The 25,045-nt window shown below is 39.5% G+C and overlaps 1 protein-coding gene across 2 annotated transcripts in view; it reads left to right on the top strand.

The window, feature by feature from the left end:
* Window positions 1-10,207: 10,207 nt before the first annotated feature.
* LRRCC1 (leucine rich repeat and coiled-coil centrosomal protein 1) overlaps window positions 10,208-25,045 on the top strand; it is a 31,904-nt gene continuing 17,066 nt past the window's right edge. For both annotated transcript variants that reach the window (XM_087420384.1, XM_004441141.3), the window contains exons 1-9: window positions 10,208-10,366; window positions 12,493-12,698; window positions 13,005-13,070; window positions 18,439-18,606; window positions 20,272-20,447; window positions 20,552-20,761; window positions 22,024-22,220; window positions 22,481-22,628; window positions 23,593-23,741. In XM_087420384.1, the coding sequence (XP_087276510.1) occupies window positions 10,278-10,366; window positions 12,493-12,698; window positions 13,005-13,070; window positions 18,439-18,606; window positions 20,272-20,447; window positions 20,552-20,761; window positions 22,024-22,220; window positions 22,481-22,628; window positions 23,593-23,741 (1,409 nt within the window). In that variant the 5' untranslated portion in view covers window positions 10,208-10,277. The remainder of the gene's footprint in view (window positions 10,367-12,492; window positions 12,699-13,004; window positions 13,071-18,438; window positions 18,607-20,271; window positions 20,448-20,551; window positions 20,762-22,023; window positions 22,221-22,480; window positions 22,629-23,592; window positions 23,742-25,045) is intronic.

Raw genomic sequence — 25,045 nt, 5'->3', positions numbered from 1 at the left:
AGACAAAGAGATCATAAGAAAAGAACATTACAGATCAATATCTCTTGTGAATGCAGATGCAAAAATCCTAAACAAAATACTAGCAAACCATTGAACAAAATACTATTCAAACCATACTAGCATATAAAAAAATGATTATACACCATGACCAAGTGGGATTTATCCCCAGAATGTTCTACATAAAGGAGGTTCAACATAGAGAGATCAATCAATGTAATACGTTGTGTTAATAGAAAGAAGGAGAAAAACCACATAATACTCTCAATTGATGCAGAAAGTCAGTTGGCGAAATCCAAGAGCCTTTCATGGTAAAAACTCTCAAAAAACTAGGGATAAGAGAGAACTTCCTCAACACAATAAAGGACATTTGTGAAAAACCCACAGCTAACATCATATTCACTGGTGAAAGACTAAAAACTTTCCCCCCAACAATCAAGAATGAGACAAGGATGTATGCTTTCACTACTACTATTCAACATTGTACTGAAATTTCTAGCTAGAGCAATCAGACAAGAAAAAATAAATAAAAGACATCCAAATTGGAAATGAAGAAGTGAAATTATCACTATTCACAGATGGCATGATCCTATATTTAGAGCATTCCAAAGAATCCACAACCAAGCTGTTAGAGCTAATATGTGAATTCAGAAAAACTGCAGGGTACAAAAACAAAACACAAAAATAAGTTGTGCTTATATACATGCAATGAACTATCCAAAAAGGAAATCAAGAAAGCAATTCCATTTACAATGGCAGCTAAAATAATAAAATAATTTAACCAAGGAGGTGAAAGACTTGTCTATTGAAAACCATAAAACATTGCTAAAAGAATCCCTAAATAAATGGAAAGACATCTTGTAGAAGATTTAATATTGTTAAAATATAAATGTTACATAAAGCAATCTACAGATTCAATGCAATCCCTATCGAAATTCCAACAGCCTTCTTCACAGCAATGGAGATGTCAATCCCAAAATTCATATGGAATTACAAGGGGTCCCTAATAGCCAAAACAATATCGAAAAAGAAGAAATAAGTTGGAGGCCTAACACTTCTTGATTTCAAAATTCACTACAAATCTACCGTAATCAAAACAGTGTGGTGTTGGCATGTGGATAGACATATAGACCAGTGGAATATAATTGAGAGTCCAGAGATAAACTCATACATCTATGGCCAACTAATTTTTTTTATGTATTTATTTATTTATTTATTTAGAGGAAGATCAGCACTGAGCTAACATCCATGCCAATCCTCCTCTTTTTGCTGAGGAAGACAGGCCCTAAGCTAACATCTACTGCCAATACTCCTCCTTTTTTTTCCCCCTTTTCTCCCCAAAGCCCCAGTAGATAGTTGTACGTCATAGTTGCACATCCCTCTAATTGCTGTATGTGGGGCGCTGCCTCAGCACGGCCGACAAGTGGTGTATTGGTGCGCGCCTGGGATCCGAACCTGGGGCGCCAGTATCGGAGCGTGTGCACTTAACTGCTAAGCCACGGGGCCGGCCCCCTGTGGCCAACTAATTTTTGACAAGAGTACCAAGTCCATTCAATGGGGAACAAATAGTATCTTCAATAGCTGGTGCTGGGACAGCTGGATTTCCACATGTAAAAGAATGAGGTTGGATGCTTACCTCATACTATATACAAAAATTAACTCAAAATGGATCAATAACCTAAACGTAAGAGATAAAATCATAAAAGTTTTAGAGGAAAATGTAGGGGTAAATCTTTGCAACCTCGCAATGAACTCTTAGATATGACACCAAAAGCATGAGGAACAAAAGAGAAAAGTAGATAAATTGGACTTCACCAAAATTAAAAATATTTGTGCATCAATTAGATTATCAAGAAAGTGACAAGAGAATCTACAAAATGGGAAAAAATGTTTGCAAATAATATCTGTAAGGATTTAATACCAGGATACACAGAGAACTCCTACAACCCCTCCCCTAAAGAAAAAAAAAGAAAAGAAAAAAATGAGCAAAGGACTTACATAGACATTTCTCCAAAGAAGATATATAAGTGGCCAATAAACACGTAAAAAAAAGTTCAACATCATTAGTCATTAGGGATATCAAATCAAAACCACGAGATACCGCTTCATACCTACTACAATGGCTATAATCAACAAATGGAAAATAACCAGTGTTGGCAAGGATATGGAAAATTCAGAACCCTCATATGTGGCTGGTGGGAATGTAAAATGGTGCAGCCAGTGTGGAAAACAGTTTCGTAGTTCCTCATAAAGTTAAACACAGAATTACCTTATGACCCAGAAATTCCATTCCTAGATGTATATCCAAAAGAATTGAAAGCAGGGATTCAAACAGACACTTGTATGCTTTATTGCAGCATTATTCACAATAGTCAAAAAGTAGAAACAGCCCAGATGTCCATCAACAGATGAATGGATAAACAAAATGTATATTATATTATGTATAATGTTATACATAATATGTATGTATTGAATATGTATGATTAACATAATGGAATGTTATTCAGTCATAAAACGAAAGGAAATTATGATACATGGAACAATGTGGATGAACCTGAAAACATTATGCTAAGGGAATAAGCCAGACAAAAAATGGACAAATGTTGTATGATTCAACTTATGTGAAATACACAGAATAGGCAAATTCATAGAAACAGCAAGTAGCTTAGAGGTTACCAGGGGCTGCAAACAGAGGAAATAAGATTTATTGCTTAATGGTTACAGAGTTTCTGTTTGGGGTGATGAAAACATTTTGGAAATAGATAGTACTGATGATGTGAATTGTGAAATGAAATTAATGTCACAGAATTATACACTAAAAATGGTTTAAATGGCAAATTTTATGTTATATATATTTACCACAACAATATTTAATTATTAAAAAATTAATAATGTAATATACCAAAAACATTGAATTGTATGCTGTAAATGGGTGAATCATATGGTATGTAAATTATACCTTGATAAAGCTGTTTAAAAAAACTAAAAGGACGGGGCCGGCTCCATGGCCTACTGGTTAAGTTCAGCATGCTCTGCTTCAGCAGCCTGGGCCCAGTTCCTGGGTGCGGACCTACACCACTCATCAGCAGCCACGTTGTGGCGGCAACCCACATACAAAATAGAGGAAGATTGGTCCAGGTGTTAGCTCAGCGCAAATCTTCCTCAGGAAAAAAAAAAAAAAAACCTAAAACTAAAAGGATTAATATGTAGAATCTATACAGAACTCTTATAAGTCAATAAGAAAAAGTCTCAGTAGATAAACGGAAAAGGAGTATACACACAAAAGAAGACTATAATGATATGTGTGTGTATGTATATATATATAGCGAGAGAGAGAGAGAGAGAGAGGGAGAGAGAGAGGCAGAGAGAGGGAGAGACAGAGAGGAAAAGATGCTTAATATCACTAGTTATAAGAGAGATGCAGGGGGCCGGCCCTATGGTGAAGCAGTTAAGTGCGTGTGCTCCGCTACTGGTGGCCCAAGTTCGGATCCCAGGCACGCACCAACACCCCGCTTGTGTGCAACTATGACATACAACTATCTACTGGGGCTTTGGGGAGAAAAAGGGAAAAAAAGGAGGAGGATTGGCAGTAGATGTTAGCTCAGGGCCGGTCTTCCTCAGCAAAAATAGGAGAATTGGCATGGATGTAGCTCAGGGCTGATCTTCCTCACAAAGAAAAAAAAAAAACAACAAAAAAAGAGAGATGCAAAATAAGATAATAATGAGGTATAATTTCACACTATCAGATCAGAAAACTTTAAGTTTGACAACATCAAGTATTGGCAAAGATGTACATTTTAGAATTACCTAATTAAAACAGCAATTCCAAAATTTTAACAAATATTCACTTCAGTCTTAAATTTAATGGCAAGAAATGGGAATTACCATACTACCCATCAACAGGTAAATGGATAAATTAATGTGCTATGTTAATACAATGGAAAATTGTAAAGGCACTTCCATTATTCCAATTGCCTTATCCACATACCTTGGTCAACCTTAATTCCTGTTGTTTTCTCACAACCCTGCATCCAATCCATCAGCAAATTCTGTAGGCTCTAATTTCAACATATATCAAGAATCCAAGCACCTCAAAACTCCAATGCTAGCACGTAATACTGGCTAATCCTCTAGCATCTGGAGAGACGCACGTCTAACTCCCTTCCTTGAGTGCAGCTTCAGTTCAAAAATTACAAGTTAATACACAAAATAATCCAGATTACCAGGTAGAGTATAATTAGGAACATCCTTGGATCAGAAATCTGTAAATAGTAACACCAGCAGGACACTCATTTGTCCCCAAAGGCTACAGTCCTTCAGTTGATATTGCAAGATCAACTGAGGGTGAAGTTCTCCTCCTGGGGCCATGTGGCTGGAGAAATATTTTTCTGTCAACTATTAACCCTCTTCTTCCACACAAACACCATCGCCACCTCTACTACCTCCACCACAATCACCATCCGTCATTCATCATCACTTGACATACTATACGTGTGTGTTTACTTCTCTCTCCTCTATTTTGTCCTGACTAGAATATAAAAGGTCTTTGTTTTGATCCTTCATATAGTAGGTGCTAGATGAATATTTGCTGCATTTTAGAGGGGGTGGGTCCAGAGATTTTGAGGCTGATCAAGGAAAAAGACAGGATCGGGAGGTGATGGTAGCACACACAAGCTTTATTTGGGCCACACTTTGACTGGTTTGCATGTGGGGAAAGTCACTCACAGCCTGAGACTTCCCAGAGGCCATGGCAGGCCACCATCCAGAAGGAAGGGAAGGCAAAAGAATTGCCTGGGGGGCAGGAGAATCAGACAGGGGGCTTGCATGGCTGGGCAGTGTCACCCAGCAGCACTGCAGGCAATTTCTGGTCAGAGAGCTCCCAAGGGCAGCAGTGGATTGGGGTTTTTATTGCCCTGGGCTTATATTACCTGTGGCCAACAGATGTTAAGTGCAGTTTCACGTGATATGAAGCAAGCAAGCTCTAAATGGCTAAAAATATGCTTATTTGAACTATATTTGAAACAATTGGATGTATAAAAATTTGAGCTTGGTGTTGGCCGGCTTTTGAGCCAATGGATCTCAGCCTGCTGTGAAGAAGCAAACAACCTAGGGTCCAATACACAGAGGCCATCTTTGGCTCATTTATACAACATGTGTGAAATGAACAAAACATCAAAACAACTAAACAAAACACAAGCTAACTTCTCCATAGCTGATCCTGCTACAGAATTAATGGATGAATAAATGTTTGAATTAATGAATAAATATATATTGGGTGGATTAATACCTATAGATCAAGATAAATTAGGGAAAGAGTAGTAGCCCACATCCATTTCATACTAGATTGGTTTGCATATATTCTCAGGGCCAGTATAGATATATTAAATAACCCTAATATGTGGGGTAATCCAACAGGTGTTTCACATATATTTTCTCACTCGGTACTATGGAGCTGGTCCTACATTATGAAATTGTACTCATTTATAGATGAGGAAATGTGGATTCCAAAAAAACACACAACTTGCTAAAAACGATGCTGCTGCTAAGTGGCAGAGTGGATTCAAACCTTTGCCCACTTGAATGCCAAGTATGCATTCTTTCCCTGCACCTACAATTTCTTCTTTAATACTCACCTACAAAGTATTATTTCAGAGTTCAATAACATCAGTGTTACACCTCCAGAGGAGACTTGTCTGTCCAGAACTTTTGGAATCTTCCTTTCTTAATGAGCTGTGACTAACTTGTTCAGTGGCATATGTGATTTTTAAAAAATAATTAACATGTAAAACATTTTAACTCTAGCCTTAAAAGAGGTCACAAAACCATAGACCAACTCCCAAGTCAATCATTTATAAAACCAAATTAGCTGCAATAATGAAATGCTTGTGGAAGGATGAGAGGGCTGAATTAAGAGAATATCACTGTTTGGGGAGCCTTCTAGAAATTTGGAAGGAATGTGTAAAAAAAAAAATAATCCATGTGAAGTTTCAAAATTACTTTTCAGGATTTAAAAAATGGAAAAAGGCAAAAGCATGCAACTTCCCAGAGCAATAGGATTCTTCTGTGGAAACATTTTAATATTTAGTGTCGCATAGCGGCAGGAATCTGTGTCTCCACAAGAGGTAGTAAAATACTCCTCATTGAACACAGCTGTCTCCCTACCTGGGCTGCCCGTGCCATAGTGACTGTCATCACCACGTTCAGTCATGAAAGGCAGGGGATGACCTTCCGGAAGCGGCGCACCATGTTATTTCCTCAAAAGGTCTCTTGAATCCTCTATTGCTTTCCTCAGTCTTTGGATCAAACTTTTTGTTTATCCCTTAAGAATGGCTGTTCAAGGGGCCAGCCCCATGGTGTAGCAGTTAAGTGCGCATGTTCTGCTGCTGGGGGCCCAGTTTCGGATCCCAGGGGCGCATGGATGCACCACTTGTCAGGCCATGCTGTGGTGGCGTCCCACATAAAGTGAAGGAAGATCAGCTCGGATGTTTGCTCAGGGCCAGTCTTCCTCAGCAAAAAGAGGAGGATTGGCATGGATGTTAGCCCAGGGCTAATCTTCCTCACACACACAAAAAGAATGGCTGCTCAAATCTTATTACTACACGGCTATAAAATTCATCCTTTCTCTGCCGGGTTCTAGGTGTCCACAGAGTACAGCTGGGGGGGCAGGGAGGTTAGATAAGAGCTGGTGGAGGTAAAGCAACAGAGGACTGTGAAAAAAATAATTTTGTAAATTTATTTTATTGTTTACTTGTGTGAGCAAAGTTTCTCATTGATGATGACCATCAAGAACTTGAAAAGATCATCATTAAAATCTTTTGAATTGAAATTTATATCACTAAGAAACCCTTAGCCAGAGTCAAAATTTATAGTCGTCAAATATAAAATCTTTTTCACTTTCAAAATTAATTTTTGAAATCATATATATTTTAGAATAATTTTGTCAAGGTCCATAAAAGATTCATTTGGGATTCTTATTGTGATGGAATTTTATCTGAAGTATATTTGGGGAGAACTCACATCTTTACACTGATTATAGCTTTCTCCTGATTAAACTTTTTTGGGGGGAGTTCCTTCGGAAACTTTAGTTTTCTCCACAAAATTTTGCACATTTCCTGTTAGACTTACTGTATAGCCATTTACAATCTTTGTTGCTATGTTGATTTAGAAAATCCAAGAGAATCTATGGAGAAAATTATATCCTCTGCAAATAAAGGTAGTTTATCTCTTTTTAAATTCTTAAAATATATTTTTCTTGCTCATGTCTCTAAAGAGAATACTTCTCACATTTCAGATTAAGTATGATGTTTGCTATAGGTGTTCAGAAGATGCCCTTTAATTAAGACACCATCGTCTACTCTCAATTTGCTAAGATTCTGCTTGATTAAAAAAGAATATTGAATCTACCAAATAACCTTTTGCTTCTTTTAAGATAATGATGTTGTTTTTCTTCTTTAAGCAACTAGAGTATATTTTGCTCTTTCTCTAGCTTAACGAGTCTTCCCTCTTTTTTTCTGTTAGTCTAGCTAACAGTTTCTCAATTTTGCTTATCTTTTTAAAAAAACAGCTCTTTTGTTTTGTTGCTTTTTCTATTGTTTTGCTAGTCTCTTATTTTTCTTCAGGAGCCCATAATTTCTTGCTCCCTCTGGTGTCTATCTGCTGAACCAGTGGCCACTGCTCTCCCTCTGTTCCCGTGGAGAAGCCTCACGTTCTGTGCCTTCTCCCAATCTAGCAGGGCTGTGCTGGGCCTGCAGCAAGCCCCCTGTCCCTCTTCCTTTGCTCTTAGCTGTCCCCCCCTCGCCCCCCCGAAAACTATGCCAGTTCCTCTGGCGCTCCACCTGAGGTGAGACAGAAACCAGCAAGATTGGCTCTTTAAATTTTAGAACTGAGTTCTCCTATAGAGACTGAAACCAAGAAACAGTTAGCCATTGATGATTAAGTAGCTAGTAACTAAAGTTTTTTTTCTTCTTTCTCTTTTTTGCAATTACTGAGTATAGCTTTTAGTTGTTCCCCCACCCATTGTTAACTGTGCTGTTCAGGCAATATGCTATCTGACTCCCACTAGGTTCCTATAGATAACATCTCCCTGGAGCCTGGGTCACCATGGTAATGGGTATTTGAGCTGTTTTTCAGGAATCAGGACCCCTTGTCCAGTTGAGACCACCAACCCATCAACTGGGCCCATTCAGATGCCCAATAAATGACCTTTTGATGTAGAGAGGCTAAAAACTCCACCCTCAGATCATGCTAATGCTGCCATTTTGTGAACATGGGTCCTATGAAGAGGCATGAAGTCCTACTACACTTGTGCAGATCATCAATTACCTCACCTCCAATCACCTATCTCCACATTTCAGACCACCTTACCCCCTACCCCATAAATAGCCCTGAGTCCCCATTTTTGGAGGCGGATTTGAGACTTGTTCTCCCATTTCCTCACTTGGCTGCGGTGTGATTAAAACACTCTCTCTGCTGCAATCTCGTCATTTTGGTGATTGGCTTTCTGGGTGACGGGCAAAAACGAACCTGGTTCTGTAACAAGACTACTTTAACAAATTTTGTTTTGCAAATAAAAAATTAGAAGCAAAACTGCAGGTTTCTAAGTATTCATGATAACAAAAAAAGAAAGAAAGAAAAACAGGCAAACAATAGAAATATTAATTCGAGCCAACCCTGATGGCCTAGTGGTTCAAGTTCGGCACACTCCACTTTGGCAGCCTGGGTTGGTTCCCCAACACAGAACCACACCACCCGGCTATCAGTAGCCATGCTGTGGCAGTGGCTCACACAGAAGAACTAGATGGACGTACAGCTAGAATACACAACTATGTACCAGGGCTTTGGGGAGGGGGAAAAATATATTAATTCATCAAACTATCATTTTAAAAAGACAATCAATCCTTAAGTGTTGAGGCAACTCAGATACAACCTACAATTTTTTAACTCCACTAACTATAATATTTTGATTAATTATCATGTGCATAATTTTGGAGGAAAGACCCAGTACACTTACTATCATTACAGCATAATTTGGTTTCTTACATCAGTTATTTGCTTTAGGCAAGACTACAACACCTATCCCCGTTGAAAATCTGTATTTTAATTGATTTAGTTATAGTATTAGTGACCGTATCAGTCATGTAATCCTACACAACACATCGCCTCCGGAATTTACTGGCTTAAACCAAAACCCTTCATTTAGCTCCCATTTCTGCTATTTGGCAATTTAGGCCGGCTTCAGCTAAGCATTTCTGGGCCCATGCCCGCCTCTGTGCGTCCTTAGCTGGGGTGACTTGTCCCTGCCCCACGTAGTCTCCCATCCTCCAGGAGGCTCGCCTGGGCTTGGGCAAACGGCAGCTCCGCAGTAGGAGCCTGGAGAGTTTCTACCCCCACCTCTTATCGGAGGGAGCTGCAGACACATGGCAAAGCACTGCCTAAAGGCAACAGTGTTTACAGGAAACGGTGAATTGTGGCCTTTGTTTGACAGCTAATGACGGACTGTGAAGGTTTTAGTTCAGGATAGTGACAGGTTCCGAGGCGAGATACACCTTTTGTCTCCATTGTTAAATACCCCCGTGACTCAGAGAGCAATCTAACCAGGAGGGCTCCCTGACTTGATCGGGTATTGCTTTCGTACCGGGAACGCCAGCCATCCCTAGAACTCCCCCCGACCTAGCAACTGTGCAGTCACCAGGAACTTCCTTTTAGCCAACTTCCCCCCAACGCACAGCACCCGACAGCTGGGTAAACGCCCCTCTGCTCTTCCTAGCACTCGCCCTGCCGCACGCAATTCCCTGTTTGCTCCCTTGAACCGGGAGCGCCTCCGGGAACGAGAACGGGCGTCCTCTTGACCCTCCTCGCTAAGGAAGCCCTGACATGGGGAAGGCATCGCGCAGAAGCTTCCCGAATCCACGGCAGAGGCCGGGGCCCGCGGGGGAACAACTCCTAGGTCTGTAAGACCCCAGGTACGCAAACACAAACTGCCGTGAAGCCGCCTTCAGCAGCCAGTCACCTACACGGCAGAAACCACACGGCAGAGCCCCACAGGTGACGCCCCTTCACGCCGCAACAGCCTCACGCCGGAAACGCGTTCCGCTTTACGGCACGCCCCCGCGCCGCGCCGCGCCGCCGCCGCCGTAAAAGGGCGGGAAGCCCCTCCGGAGACCGGCGCCCGGCTCTGCGGCGGCGCAGGGCGGGAGTGCCCGGCGGTTGGAGGTCTCGCCCCGCCCCTCGCCGCCTCGGACCGGCCGGCGCCGGTTAAGATCCGCTCCGCGTCGCCGGCCATGGAGGCGCCGGGGGAAGCCGAAGTCGAGCCTGAGGACGGCGACAGCAGCTGCGGGGACGTGTGCTTCATGGACAAGGGCCTGCGGAGGTGAGGGCGCCGGTGTCCGCCCGCCGCGCCCCCTGAGCGCTCGGCCGAGCCCCGGCCCCCCGGCCTGCCGAGCCGCCGCGCCCGCCCTTGCTGGTGGTTCTGCCCCGGGACTCGGGTCGTCCCGGGCCCTGTCGGGTCCCCTCGGGTCCTTCCCTCGCCGGGACGAGACGTGGCCGCCGTGCAGCGAGCGTCCGCCGCCCTTCGGGGGCCTCGCCTCGGCCCCCCGGGCCCCGTCCCGGCGCCGCCGCTGCAGAGCGCCGTGAGGCACGCGTCCGCGTACTGTTGGCAAGTGCTGGCCGTGCCGTGTGCCGTTCGCCCTCGCCTCTCCCTGCAGCCCGGGCTCCTGCAGCGCGCACGGGCTCTGGGTGCTGCGTGGCTGGTTGGTGCCTGCGCACCGTCTCAGGCTCCCCCCTCTCCCGTTACTCTGATGAGCCATGCTGAGCTACGGGCGGGTCCACGGTGGGCTTCTCTGTGCCTTTGCGCGTGCTGTTCGCTTCCGGCGTGCGCTCCTCCCTGCTAACCTTGCTCCTGCAGTGAAAGCATCTTGTTCTGGATCCCGATCTAAAATTTGCCAGAAACCCCAGGAGGATGTTTCTCAAAGGAATATTTACATTTATATTTAATAATTGCCGTTTACCGAAGGTCCTCTATGTGTGCGCATTATGTATATCATCACTAATCCTTGTAACAGTTGTGCAGGGTAGGAATTTTACCAGCGGCAGATCTGAGACTCAGAGGATCTAAATAACTTTGCCATCATGATTCATGCCAGCTGGTGAGGGATTAAGTTCGAATTCAAGCCCGTTTCTGTCTAATTTCACTGTCTTTTTGATACTTTTTCTACTGTATCACATTATCTGCACAATACTAATTTCCAGAAACTGAAATGTATCAGAAAACAAGTGGCTGTCATTAAGAGCATGTGTTAATAGCGCATAAGCTCTGGCACTACATAGTATCTCAGTAAATGACAGGAGCTAGATAATTGGAAAATGTTTCAAACAGTCGCATTTAGGGATTGCTAGTTTGAAATTTAGAAATGCTTTATCTTTTTCTCCCAGGGGTTATTATGCTTCATTCTGAAGACTAAGGGATGAGCTGAACGACCTTATGGCATATTCAAAGTGTTTTTGTGTTTTAATTTTGAATTTGGGATTCTTAATGCTAATTTGGAAGCAAACCAGAATTCCTTGTTTTCATATTATTCCCTGACTGCTGAACTTCTCATTTCCCTGTTGCCAAAGTTGCTTCCTGCAGCTCTAGTGTAGCTGCTACAGAACATAGAACAGATATCCACGACATTGTGTGTCCCGGCCCCTGACTGTACCTCCATCCAGCACCTCTGAACCACGTGCACTGTAGTTTATCCCTGAAGCTGCTGTCTTCAGGAGGGTTTCCAGTTGTAAATAGCAGCAATTGAGAGAATGAAGAGATGAGTTCTGTTTAGGGGAGGTGCGTTCCAAATTTCAACAAGGGAGGACAGACTTTTTCACTAGAAATAGCCATATCGCGTGGTTTCTTTTGAAATGAACTGCATTCTGGGTTAAATAGCCATTGAAGACAGTGAAGAAAGTGAGAGTATAAACTACATTGCCAGAGCTGGATTTATACCGGCTCAGTTAGGTAATAACTGTAAGAACTTGGACAAGTTATTTAGTTTCTGTAAACTTCAGTATCTTTATGATAACTACTGCTTAGAGTTGTGAGGATTAAATGAGATGAGGAAACTGAGGCTTAGAGAGATTCATTCGTTTACTCAAGTAACAGCAAAAAAAGTGGTAGAGTGCAGATTTGCACTGGTGTATTCTGAATCCAGGGCCTTTACAATTACTGCCTTCGCTGTCTGCTGATGGCTTGGTTTGCATGTGGAAGCTAGAAATGCCCAGGGTCACTTGCCTCACGTGAGTGGGTTTATCATTTATATAAATGGTCCAGAATACTGGTTAGTGGTAAGAAGCACTGTACCTTATGGGACATTTCAAGGCTACCACAAATAGGAAGGATTTCATTATGGAATGAGTACAGCACATACTATCTACATGCTGTTTGGTTAATTTTAATTATTTAGGCATGATTTGAAAATCCATTTTTTACTTGTTTTTGATAATGTGTATTTTCGTTTGCAGCATATCAGAGTTGTCTTTAGATTCAACCCTTCATGCCATCAATCTTCATTGCAATAACATCTCGAAGATCGAAGCCATTGATCATGTTTGGAATTTACGACATTTAGATCTGTCATCTAATCAAATAAGTCAAATTGAAGGGCTCAGCACACTGACAAAACTATGCACTTTAAATTTGTCCTGCAATTTGATCACAAAAATAGAAGGTTTGTAAGTGATTTTCATGTAATACTTTGCATAAGGAAGATGATTTTAAGTACATTTTTCTTCTTCCCAAAAGAGTGGAATAAATATTATCATAAACTTTTGAAAACTGACCCTAAAATTCATTATATAAGAAGTTTTCTTCTAGAAAATTTATCAGTTTTTTTAAGTGTTTCTCAAAATACTGATAAAATTGATTTAACTGTTATTAGACTGTAGATTTGCTTCAAAACAGTCTGAAATAATATTGTAACTGTATAGCTCTAATTAATTATTTGAATCCTATAAAGGCTTTTATTTTATTTTAGGACTCGAAGCACTAATTAATCTGACTAGACTGAATTTATCTTATAACCACATAAATGATCTTAGTGGTAAGTAGATATGCTTATGTTTTCTATAATGCTGGATGTTTGCCACTTGTGATGAGTTAGACTGAGCTCAGCATGTTGAAAAACTGAATAATCTGGGGCCAGCCCGGTGGCATAGTGATTAAGTTCACACGCTCTACTTGGGCGGCCCAGGGTTTGTAGGTTCGGATCCCAGGTATGGACCTACACACTGCTCATCAAGCCATCCTATGGCGGCGTCCCACATACAAAACAGAGAAAGATTGGCATGGATGTTAGCCCAGGGCCAGTCTTCCTCATCAAAAAAACAAAAACTGAATAATCCAATTTTTGACCAAAAATCTCATCTAGAGAGTGTGTTTCAGTATAATTCTTTTTCATTGGTGCCAAAGCTACAGCCAAATAAAAAATAGAAATTAAAAATTAGGGTGATCAGTAACAGAAAAACTTGGATGGGAAGGACCTACTTTGGGAGAATAATGTTTTAATCTTAGATAATTAACCAATATACTGTTATATAGAGAGGAATAGTTTCAATAGAACTTTTTATAATGATGAAAATATTCTATATCTGCTGTCTGGTATAGCAGCCAATAGTCAGATGTGGCCTTTGGGCACTTGAAATATGGCTAGTGCACTGAAGAATTGAATTTATAATTTTATTTAATTTTAATTAAATTTAAATTTAAAAAGCCACATGTGGCTAGTGCTACCATCATTGGACAGTGTAGGTATATACCATTCCAAACACTGTTGCAAATTGAGTATTAAATAAGTTTTTTTTTTTTTTTGGCTTTATCATATCTAAGTTAAAAATTGCTACCTATTTTTTAATTGATTAAAGTGATACACTGATAAAATGAACAAAGTTTTGTAATTATTCTTAGAATAATCTGTTAGAACTAGAAAAATTCCTCTAATTATTTTCATAATCCTTAACGGTATTTGAAACATTCTTCTTCTTATTTGTTTTTCTCCCCACTAGAAAAATACTACCCTATGCTAGCTGTTTAATGTACAAAAAAAATTATTTAATTAAAATTCTAGTCCCTACCCTTAAGCTGAAGTAGCAACAATAGCTTAATTTTTTTTTTTTTTTTGGTGAGGAAGATTGGCCTTGAGCTAACATCTGTTGCCAATCCTCCCTTTTTTGCTGAGGAAGATTGGCCCTGGGCTAACATCCATGCCCCTCTTCCTCTACTTTATATGGGACACTGCCACAGCATGGCTTGATAAGCGGTGTGTAGATCCATGCCCGGGATCTGAACCTGCTAACCCTGGGCCACTGGAGTAGAGTGCGCGAACTTAACTGCTACACCACAGGCCGGCCCCACGTATTTTAATTTTTTGAAACTGTTTTCCCCAAAGACGTGAAAGTAGTAGAATTGAGTATTAACCCTAGTTCTGTCACTCTGTGTGATGTTGAGCAAAGTATATTACTCTTTGGATGCAGTTTCCTCATTGGAAAAATGTGAATCTTGGGTAAGACAGTTCATTTATTTACTCAACAAATATTTATTGAGGATCGCTGTATCAAGCAGTGTTCTCTAGTGATGAAACAACAACAAATGGGGAAGGTTCTTATTATCACAGTGCTTTCATTGTAATGAGGAAGAAAAACAAGGTCATGTCAGCCCCTCAAAAAATAAGCAAAAGATTTGAGCAGGCACTTCCTCAAGAGGATATCTTTGAGCGCATGAAAAAAAAATGTTTAGCATCCTTAGTAATTGAGGAAATGCAAGTTAAAACCGTAATGAGATCCACTTTACACCCACTAGAGTAGATGCAGTTTTATAAACTTAGAGTCCAAGATTCTGGTGAAATTGTGGAGCCACTAGAACTTGCGTATATTGCTGGTAGAATTCAAAATGGTACAACTACTTGGAAAACAGTTTGAAGGTTTCTTATAATGTTAAACATACACTTACCACGTAATCATGCAATCCTACTCCTAGGTATTTACCTAAGAGAACTGAAAATGTGTCTAATCGAAGACCTGTACGTGAACGTTTATATGATCATGTAGCTTTTTATATACTCATGTTTATATGATTGTTCATAGTCTCCAGAAACTGGAAACCACTTGTATGTCTATCACATGGTAAACGGATAAACAAATTGTGATACATCCACACAAGAATACTACTTGGCAATAAAAAGGAATGAACTATTGATTCGTGTATCCATTGTTTCTTTTCCCTTGTATTAGCAACATGAATTAAATCTAAAAAGAATTATGCTAAGTGAAAGGAGTCAGACACAAAAGGCTATACTACATCATTCCATATATGTGACGTTCTGACAAAGACAAAGTTACCAGGGCAGACATCAAATCATTAGTTGCCAGAGGTTGAAGGTGGGAGAGAAAATGGATTACATAGGGACACATTGATTGGAGTGATGGAAATGTTCTATATCTCAGTTGTGGTAGTGCTGACATAACTATGTTTCTTAAAGTGCATCAAACTCTACATCTAAAAAGGGTGAATTTTAGTGACTTAATATCAGATAGTGATAAGGAATATGAAGGAAATATACGAGGCAACCTTGTAAGTTCTAATAGATAATTCTTAGAAAGATAATGTATGTTCAGAAACACTTCAATAAATAACAGCAGTTTATATGATAAGAGCATACATAGACACTAAGGCGTGATCAAGCTTGACTTGATAAAGGAGCAGAAAGATGGCTAGTGTGGCTGGAGCATAGCAGATAAGGGGTTAATGTGCCAAGGAAAGAGATGAGCAGGTAAGCAAAGGCCAGATCACATGAAGGCCAGATGACATGCAGCTTCGTAAGCAGGGTCAAAGGTTGGCATATTCCAGGTACAATAGGAAGCCATTGCAGGGCTTTAAACAAGTGACATAATACAGGTTTTTAAAGGATCCCTTGGCAGCTGAGAGTGAGGAATGGATTTTAGGAGGACAGGAGTGGAGGTCAGGTGACCAGTGAGGAAGCGTTGCAGTGGTCTAGATGAGAGGTGATGGAGAGTTGGACTGGGGTGGAAGTGGTGGAGAGGAGTGAACAGAGATGGTTTGCAGGTAGAGTTCATGGCACTTGCTGATGGATTGAGATGAGGAAATGAAGGAAATAAGAAAGATAATTACAGGTTTTCTCGGTGGTAACAGGTGGATGATGGTACTGTTTCCTGACATGGGAAAGATTGGGGGAGGACCAGGTTTAGAGATAAGGGGATGAGAATTAAGGATTCTGTCTTAAGTTTGAGAACCCTATTAGACGTGTGTATGTGTGTGTGTGTGTATGTATAATCTGCAGTTTGTGCTGAGGTATCACAGTTGGAGACGTAGATTTGGCACATCAGTGGTATTTGCAGTCATGAAACTGCAGAAGATTCTGGAGAGCATATGGATAGAGGAGCAGGGCCGGGAGTGAGCCCAGGGGCACTCTAAAGTTGAAACGGAAGAGGAAGACCCAGTAATGGGGAGCAAGGACTTAGAAATGTGATGGTAAATTAAGAGGAAATGCTGAGTGCTTGTAAGAATGCATGACAGGACATCTAATCTTGTAGAGAGTGATCAGAGAAGACTCTGAAGACGGGACAGGTGAGTAGAAGTTAGTGGTAAGGACTGTGAAGAAGATAAAAGACAACCCTGTAAGAAAGACGCGTACAAGTTAGCCAGGTAAAGATCACTGAGGAGAGAAGAGTAACCTAGTCAGGTTGAAGAAATTGAAAAAAAGGGTGAGTAAAGTTGAATTTATGTGTGGAGAGTACTAAACTAAGCAAAACTGTACAATAAGACCTGAGGAAGAGTGTCGAGTGCACCTCAGAATGGTCCTTCCCCTGAACAGACATTTCTCCAGAGAAGATATACAGATGGCCAACAGGCACATGAAAAGATGTTCAAAATCACTAACTATCAGGGAAATGCAAATCAAAACTACAATGAGATATCACCTCACGCCCGTCAGAATGGCTATAATTAACAAGACAGGAAACAACATGTGTTGGAGAGGACATGAAGAGAAGGGAACTCGCATACACTGCTGGTGGGAGTGAAAACTGGTGCAGCCACTAGGGAAAACAGTATGGAGATTCCTCAAAAAATCAAGGATAGAACTACCAAATGATCCAGCTATTCCACTGCTGGGTATTTATCCAAAGAACTTGAAAACACCAATGCGTAAAGATACATGCACCCCTGTGTTCACTGCAGCGTTATTCACAATAGCCAAGACTTGGAAGCAACCTAAGTGCCCATCAAGGGTCAAATGGATAAAGAAGCTGTGGTATATATACACAACCAAATACTACTCAGCCATAAGAAACGATGAAATCCAGCCATTTGTGACAACGTGGATGGACATTGAGGGTATAATGCAAAGTGAAATAAGTCAGAGGGAGAAGGTCAAATACCGTATGATTTCCTTCATTAAGTAGTAGATAATAACAACAATAAACAAACACATAGAGACAGAGATTGGATTGGTGGTTACCAGAGGGGAAGGGGGGAGGGAGGAGGGTGAAAGGGATAATTGGGTACATGTGTGTGGTGATGGGTTGTAATTAGTATTTGGGTGGTGAACATGATGTAATCTATGCAGAAATAGAAGTATAATGATGTACACCTGAAATTTATACAATGTTACAAACCAATGTTACTGCAATAAACAAAAAATTAAAAAATAAAAAAAAAAAAAGAATGGTCCTTCCAAAGGAAGGGAGCCTAGAGCATTCATCCACTGACAGTTCCCCTTTTGCTGAGGGGAGGCCCTGGGGGTGTTAACTTGCTTTACAAGCTCCATTTTGAGGAAAGTTCTGAGGCAGGAAAAGAGAATCAGTAGGTGCTCGGGGTGGCACACTGGCTGTGTGCATGGCCCCCGTCCACCACAGCTGTGGCTGAAGTCGGAGGCTGGCAAAGGAGGTGTGGTGCCAGGGACCAGTGGCCTCTGCCACAAACCTGACTCCTAACATTGCCATGCTCTAGGTAGGCCCTGCAAGCACTGTTACCAGGAAGCTAAATCAAATGGGTGCTATTTGTATTTTATGTTCAAACCAACAAAGTTGACGTATGCTGCAGTGTTTGCTTATGTCTGCTAATCAAAAATGGTGTGTTGATGAGAGCCTGAAGCCACTGTGTATGCCTGTTCTCACGTAAGTACGGGCATTGGCCTGGGGAGGTCATTGTTTTGTTGGAAGAAAACCGAAGCCCAGGAACCTCTGGGCTAAGGCCTCAAGGAGATGCCAACCCTGTGTTTCTTCAAAACAACAGTTGACTTGACTGATACCCTATTCATTAGATGTCGCTGTTTGCAGCAAGTTCTTATTAATGCTGCTCCTTTGCTTCTCGAAATATAACCTATATAAAATTATTTTTAATTAGCTGTTGGAAAAATTACTGCTGTGGCATTAAGAATTTTTTTCCTATTGCAGGTTTGATGCCCCTTCATGGAATTAAACATAAACTTAGGTACGTTGACCTACATAGTAATTGTATAGATAGTATCCATCACCTGCTTCAGTGCATGGTAGGATTGCACTTCTTGACTAATCTTATTTTGGAGAAGAATGGAAAGGATAATCCTGTCTGTCGAGTACCAGGTATGAACAATTAATACTTTTTGTAGTAGTTAATATTTCAAAACTCCCTCATTCTTGCATCTGGTGTTTCTGACCTCTTTTTATTTGTCTGAAGCTTTGCAACTTTTTATTATGTATTTGGAAAAACATAATTGGAAATAAATTAAGACAAACTAAATTGATGTTTAAAGAGGAACACAGGGTGAACAGATAAGTAATTGTATTTAGATAGTTTTATATTTGATAAGTGAATGCCTCAACATTAGATTATGTTGTAATATATTCTTATCCTATGCAGCCATAAAAAAAGAGTTTAGAAGCTCTTTAGCTACTGATACGCAGTTATCTCCAAGATATACTGTTAAGAAAAAGAAAAGCAAGCAAGCTGCAAAACATTGCATCTAATAGGCTACCATTTGCGTTCAAAGGGTAACAAGTGTGTGATTTTGCTGAGTATATGTATATAAAATATTTAGAAAGCTACACAAACAACTGATGATAATGGCTAGCTCCGGTATTGGGTAGCTGGGGATCGGGAAATGTAGAAAGAGTGCAAAGAGGCACTGAGAATCAGGAAATGTTAGGAAAACTTTTTACTGTGTACCTTTTGAATTTTATACCATGTGAATGTGTTAAATTACTACTAAATAAATGATTTTTTTAAAGAGGAAAACTTAATAAGGTATGTAGAAGATGCTGCTGAAATGCCATTAGATGTAATCCAGAATCAATGAGATTGGCAAAGATAAAGCGGACCAGATTGCTGTTTCTAGAAGTCACTTATCTCAAATTGCTTAACCGAGTAGCAGGATACAAATGTAGAATGGGAATGTCCATTCTAGAGATCTGCTCGGGTGGAAGTTGGCTACAGAGGCTCCCATCTGTCATTAACATGCAGCTATGAGGAGGCTTTTCCCAGAATGGAAACCTGTCTGATAGTTCTGTTTCACAGAAGAATATAACAGATTTGAGATCAACTGTTTTCCTAAGGCCGTATGATGGAGTCTCCCAGAAAATCAGAGCAGATTTCAGTTTTCTGGGGAAACCCTTTTCTTGGAAGAAAACCTTACTTCTAAACTTTTTATTTTCTCTGCTAACCCACAAGTTGGGTTTTTTTCTCACAATCTTTTCTCGAGAACTCTAGTTCCTATAGTTTGTACCTTTTTTTGTAATTTAAGGGGGAGCAATGGGGGTGTTTAATTTTACTAATGCTTGGGCCTCACTAGCAGAATTCTGTCTCTGGTTGTTATCCACATCATCCTGGTTTATATTTATACTAATCATATTACAGATAAACGAAGGACTTCTTTGGCTTCCTGTCCAGAATAAATTGCTACTAGTTTCTTGCATTTATGGCTTTAAAGCAATTTTATGAAAGATAAAGCCAGCAGTGATGATTTCAACTTTCTGATCTATATCAGGAGAGTTTTGGGGAAGGTGGGGGGAGCATTTTGTTTGTTTTGCATTTAATGATTACATGCTGGAGGAGGACTAAATAGCTTTTATTTTAATTTGTATTTAAAAAATTTTATTATTTTTATTTTTAAAAAAGCAACTTTTACTAGTTGCACTCTAGGACTAATTTTCTCATTCAGGTGATATATCCAAAAGCTGATAAATTTAGCTTACTCTAGAAACAATTAACCGTTTTTTTTGAGTTTTCACTTTGAATGATTTGTCTCCAAGGGTACAGAGCAATTATGCTCCAGACTTTGCCACAGCTTAGAATCCTGGACTGCAAGAACATATTTGGTGAACCGGTAAATTTGTCAGAAATGAATTCATCGCGCCTGCAGTGCTTTGAAGGTCTTTTGGATAATTTAGTTTCTTCTGATTCTCCCCTAAATATAAGTGAAGATGAGGTATAGTACTGTTTTTTTTTTTTTGTAATATAAAAGATACCTTCAAATTTTAATTAATGAATAAATGTAAATTTAAAGGATTTTGGTTTGTTTCTGTGTCACAGATCCTTGATAGTATGCCAGTGGTAACACCAGCCATCGATGAGGTAGCTCCCTCGGATCAGTTGGCAAGCACACCAGCAGATACTGGTTTGACGTCCTTTATATCTGTGTGTCCATCTTCGGATCCAGAGAAAGTTAATCATGAGAACGATTTTCAGAATGAGATAAAACTTCAGAAATTAGATGATCAAATTTTACAGCTTCTCAATGAAGTAACTGTTTTTCCTATTTTTCTAAGCGATGTGTTTGTTGAAGAAAAAGTAGTTAAGAACATGTAAAATAAAAATTGGGTACAAGCTGACCAACCAGAAACAATCTATATTTAATGAATTCGTGTGTATGTATATTTTTTCATTTCCAGAAATAGGATTGTATTATAGTAGTAGTGGTAGAAAAGGGTACCATACTCTTCATTTTCTTTGTTTCTTTGTTTCTTCATATCTTCATCATGTGATTATCTTGCTGTTCTGCTGTACTTCACATTATTTCCATCCACCCACCTTTTATTTCAGCCTTGAGTAAACTGAGAACTCTTTGGACTCAGTGTTTATCGTCAGGTTCACTAATATCGCCTCATTCTGCTTCTAAGCCCAGCTAGTTAATTTTTTCTTGAGGCTTTGTATTTTTCAGCTGTAAAATTTCCATTTTTTTTATGGTGTCTGTTTCTCTGCTGACTTTTATTTTCATTCATGACAAGCATATTTTCTTTTATATCATCGAGCATAGTTGTATTTTAAAGTTATTGTCTACTTACTTGAACAGTTGGATCCTCTCAGGCTAGGTCTCCATTGATTGCCTTTTCTCTTGAGACTAGACGTGTTTTTCTGGGTCTTCCTGTGGTGAGTAATTTTGGATTTTATCCTGGACTTGGTGAATGTTGTGTTGTGGAGACTGTAGGTGCTGTTATAGACCTCCAGAGAGCACTGATGTTTTCGTTGTAGCAAGCATTTAACTTGCTTTGACTTAAACTGGAAGTTTGTCCCTTAGGCGGCAGTGCATTTCTTTTATCCTTCACTAGGCTTCTGACAGTCTACTCTGTACTATCCTTTGATCCTTTAGATGCACAAGTCTGGGGTTTTTCTACCTGTGTGTTAAGACTCCTTACATAGTACTGATTGGGATATGCTCTCTGGCTAAAAACCATAAAAACAGAAACACCCCATTCTGGTCATTTTTCCAAGTGTCAGCTCCCCACTACGGTAAGCCTGCTGTTGGTCACTTTCCAGGGCCTCCAGATAGTTTTTGTTGTGTTGTTTGTATTTTTCCCAGTTTGTACTTGTTATCTTGAGAGAGTCAACTTCGTAGGAGCTTACTTGTCCCTCCTAGAAACTGAATCCCCTGTCTTTAATTCCAATCGTAACCTAGTTTATAAACACTTGATCTTGTCAAAAGTCATAATATTTTAGGAAATTTTGAAATTTTAATCTTATATACTGAACTGAACTTTTAATAAACTTTTTTTTTTTTATTCTAGACATCTAATTCTTTAATAGATAATGTTCCCGAGAAAGATCTCAGACCAAAAAGAGACACGGATATAACTTCTGACAGTGACTGTGGAAAGAGAAAAGAATGTAATAGAAAAATTCCTCGAAGGTCAAAAATCCCATATTATTCCAAAACTATTCAGACTATTAAGCATCACGGTAAAAATAACAACCCTTTTATAAGGTACTTGTTTTAGTTTTAGAAGCAGAAGTTAATACTGCGGGCTTCTTCCTTAAAGCTATTCCATGGTGATATCCTTTATTTTTCTAATGTCGAAGATTTGACTTTTCAGCCTTGCTGGCTCAGATTTGGTCAGTACATTCATATAAATTTATATAAAAGGATCCCTTTCTCTGTGATAGATTGTCATTACCTAAGTTGTGAAAAGTAGTATAAACACTATACATTTCTTTAGGTTATTTCCTATGTTTTATTCTTTGCAGTTGTAATCGTAAAATGAAACAACCTTTCTTTAAAGAGTTATATGTAAGATCATCTTTAGTGAACTCTGATGTTTTAGAAGAATCAGAAGAGCAGAAGACTGAAATAATTAAAGTAGAGAACAGTAGCTCAGAAGACACCACTTACCGGGTATGATTTAAGAGATTAAGAAAAAGCAAATGTGCATAATCTCAGTTTTAAATACAAAGTTAGTCCCAGAAAAAAAATGCAAGTTTTTATGAGCAAAAAATATTACATGTAATTTTGTTGAGGTAATAAGATTGGGTTATTTTTTCCTTCCTGATTTCCAGATTTGTGTAATATTATTACTTTTGTAATTTTTAAAGAAATGGAAATTATACGTTTATTTAAGATCAGATTTCGGTAAAATCATTTGTTATATGCTTGCAAAGGAGAAAACAGGTCTAAATTTTCAAATTCTTATTTCTTGATGTGGTGGTTCCTAACTTTTGGGTCTCAGAGCCTTTAAATATCTAAGGCGATCTGTGGGTCTTCTCAGAGAAGTCTACTTTTATACATATTCACAAAATGTTGTGTATAGTTTTAGGGTTTTCATGGACTCTCCTGAAACCCAATTTTGGACCCATGGATCCCAGATTAAGAGGTTTTCAAGAATTTTAAAATTCTTCAATGTTTGCTTTAAACATTCTTACGTTTTTAAGAATTTTTAGTCCACGTTGATTTATTTCATATTTTCCATTAACTTGTCTTTATTTTGCTTGTGAAGTACTGGTTATACTTTTGGTTGGAATGGACACTGTCTTACCAATACTATGGTTCCTGTTTAAAATACTTCACAGCTTTCGTGCTATTGGTTTTCTCCCCTTATTCTCAAATGTAGAGGCCTTCATATTGAGAAAAATCATAATAATTATTAAGACAATAAAAATAGAGCCGACATTTATCGAGTGGTTATTATGTGCCACTCGTGTTCTGCACTGTTCCGTATGCTTTACTTCCATTCATTTGTTTAATTCTCACCACAGCCCTTTGAATTAGATGCTGTTATTCCCATATTATAAATGAGACAATTGAGGTGATGAGAGGTTAGGTAATTTTTCCAAGTTCACGTAACACTATTGTTTTCTTTTAGACACTCGTTGAACAACTAGACCAAGAGAGAGAGAAGAGATGGAAAGCTGAACAAGCTGAAAAGAAACTTATGGATTATATCGATGAACTGCATAAACATGCAAATGAAAAAAAGGAGATTCATAGCCTGGCTCTGCTTACCACGGATAGGTAAGGGAGAAGTCTGTAAACACACAGATAACTCGCAAAGAATACTGAACTTGAAACTGAATACTGTAGTTTAAACTAGCTGTAGTATGATCAAAAACAGTGGATGTGGTTTTACTTAAAGGTTTATTGCTTTATTAGCTTGTTGCATAAACGAAGGATTCAGGGTACATTTATTTGCGCCTCTAGGCAGGTGTCAAATAACTAAGTATCATAAATGAAGAACAGCAAGAGACTAGATGGCAAACTTTTCCTATCAAGTGTTGGTTTCTGTAAAGGACAGAGGTTGCAAACCTTTTCTTGAGGCTTTGTGCATCGTATCTGGTCTCTGTCACATGTTCTTTACGATGGGCTACCATCGTACCAGAATGGCCCAAGTTTCTTCATTCTTATGCTTCTGTTTTTCCATCTTATCCATTCCATTTCGCATTTCCCATCTGTTTTTTATGTATTGTATTCTTTTACACAGGTCTGTCATATTCCATTCTGTGAGAATACCAGTTTTCTGAAATTACAATAACTTTTTTCTTCTGGTTCGTGTAGGTAATTATTTCTAAAGTCACGCTGTTCCTCAAAGGGTTATCAGATTTTTTCCATAGCAGTCCTGTTGATTTCTCTCTCTTCTCGTCTTTGAATGAGCACTAGGTTTCTAGACTTGGTATTTGCCGACAAACAGTGTTTGGGAAGTTGCTCTCAGTTCCATGCCCTGTCTGATGATCTGATTATGCAGTGGATAAGTCCCCTTCTCTGATCTTAAGGGTAAATTGGTGTACCCAGCTCCCAGCTCAATTCCCAGGTTCTTTTAATCATTCAGCTAGTAAAGTTCTGTGGTACTGATGGTATATTTTCTACCCTCAGCAATCTGATTCTCTCATGCTTTGTACCTGTGGAGTCTAATGAAAATTACGATACCCAGCATGTGTTCTGTGAGAACCTCTGTAATTATGCAAGCTGGAGTGCTTTGTGCTGTTGCTAGTTCTTCTATCACCACTCACCAACTTCCTGCCTTATGTGTTTTGGGCATTGCTCTCTCTGGATTACTATCTCTGGTACAAGAAGATGCTGGACAGGGGGAAAGGAACAGATGGATCAATTAACAGTCCCTCTGACTACCTCAGAAAAATAGCACTCTTTTTTTTTTTTTTTTTTGCATTTGTTTCTGCTTTATTGATATATAACTGACATATATCACTGTATAGGTTTAAAGTGTACAGCATAATGGCTTGACGTACGTATTTTGTGAAATGATTACTGCAGTAAGTTTAGCATCCATCATCTCATATAGATAAAAAGAAAAAGAAAAGAAA

Source organism: Ceratotherium simum, chromosome 31, assembly GCF_057802395.1.
Source record: "Ceratotherium simum simum isolate JZ-2026a chromosome 31, ASM5780239v1, whole genome shotgun sequence".
NCBI lineage: Eukaryota > Metazoa > Chordata > Mammalia > Perissodactyla > Rhinocerotidae > Ceratotherium > Ceratotherium simum.
Note: the sequence above shows the minus strand (reverse complement) of the source record. Positions and strands in the feature narration are given on the sequence as shown.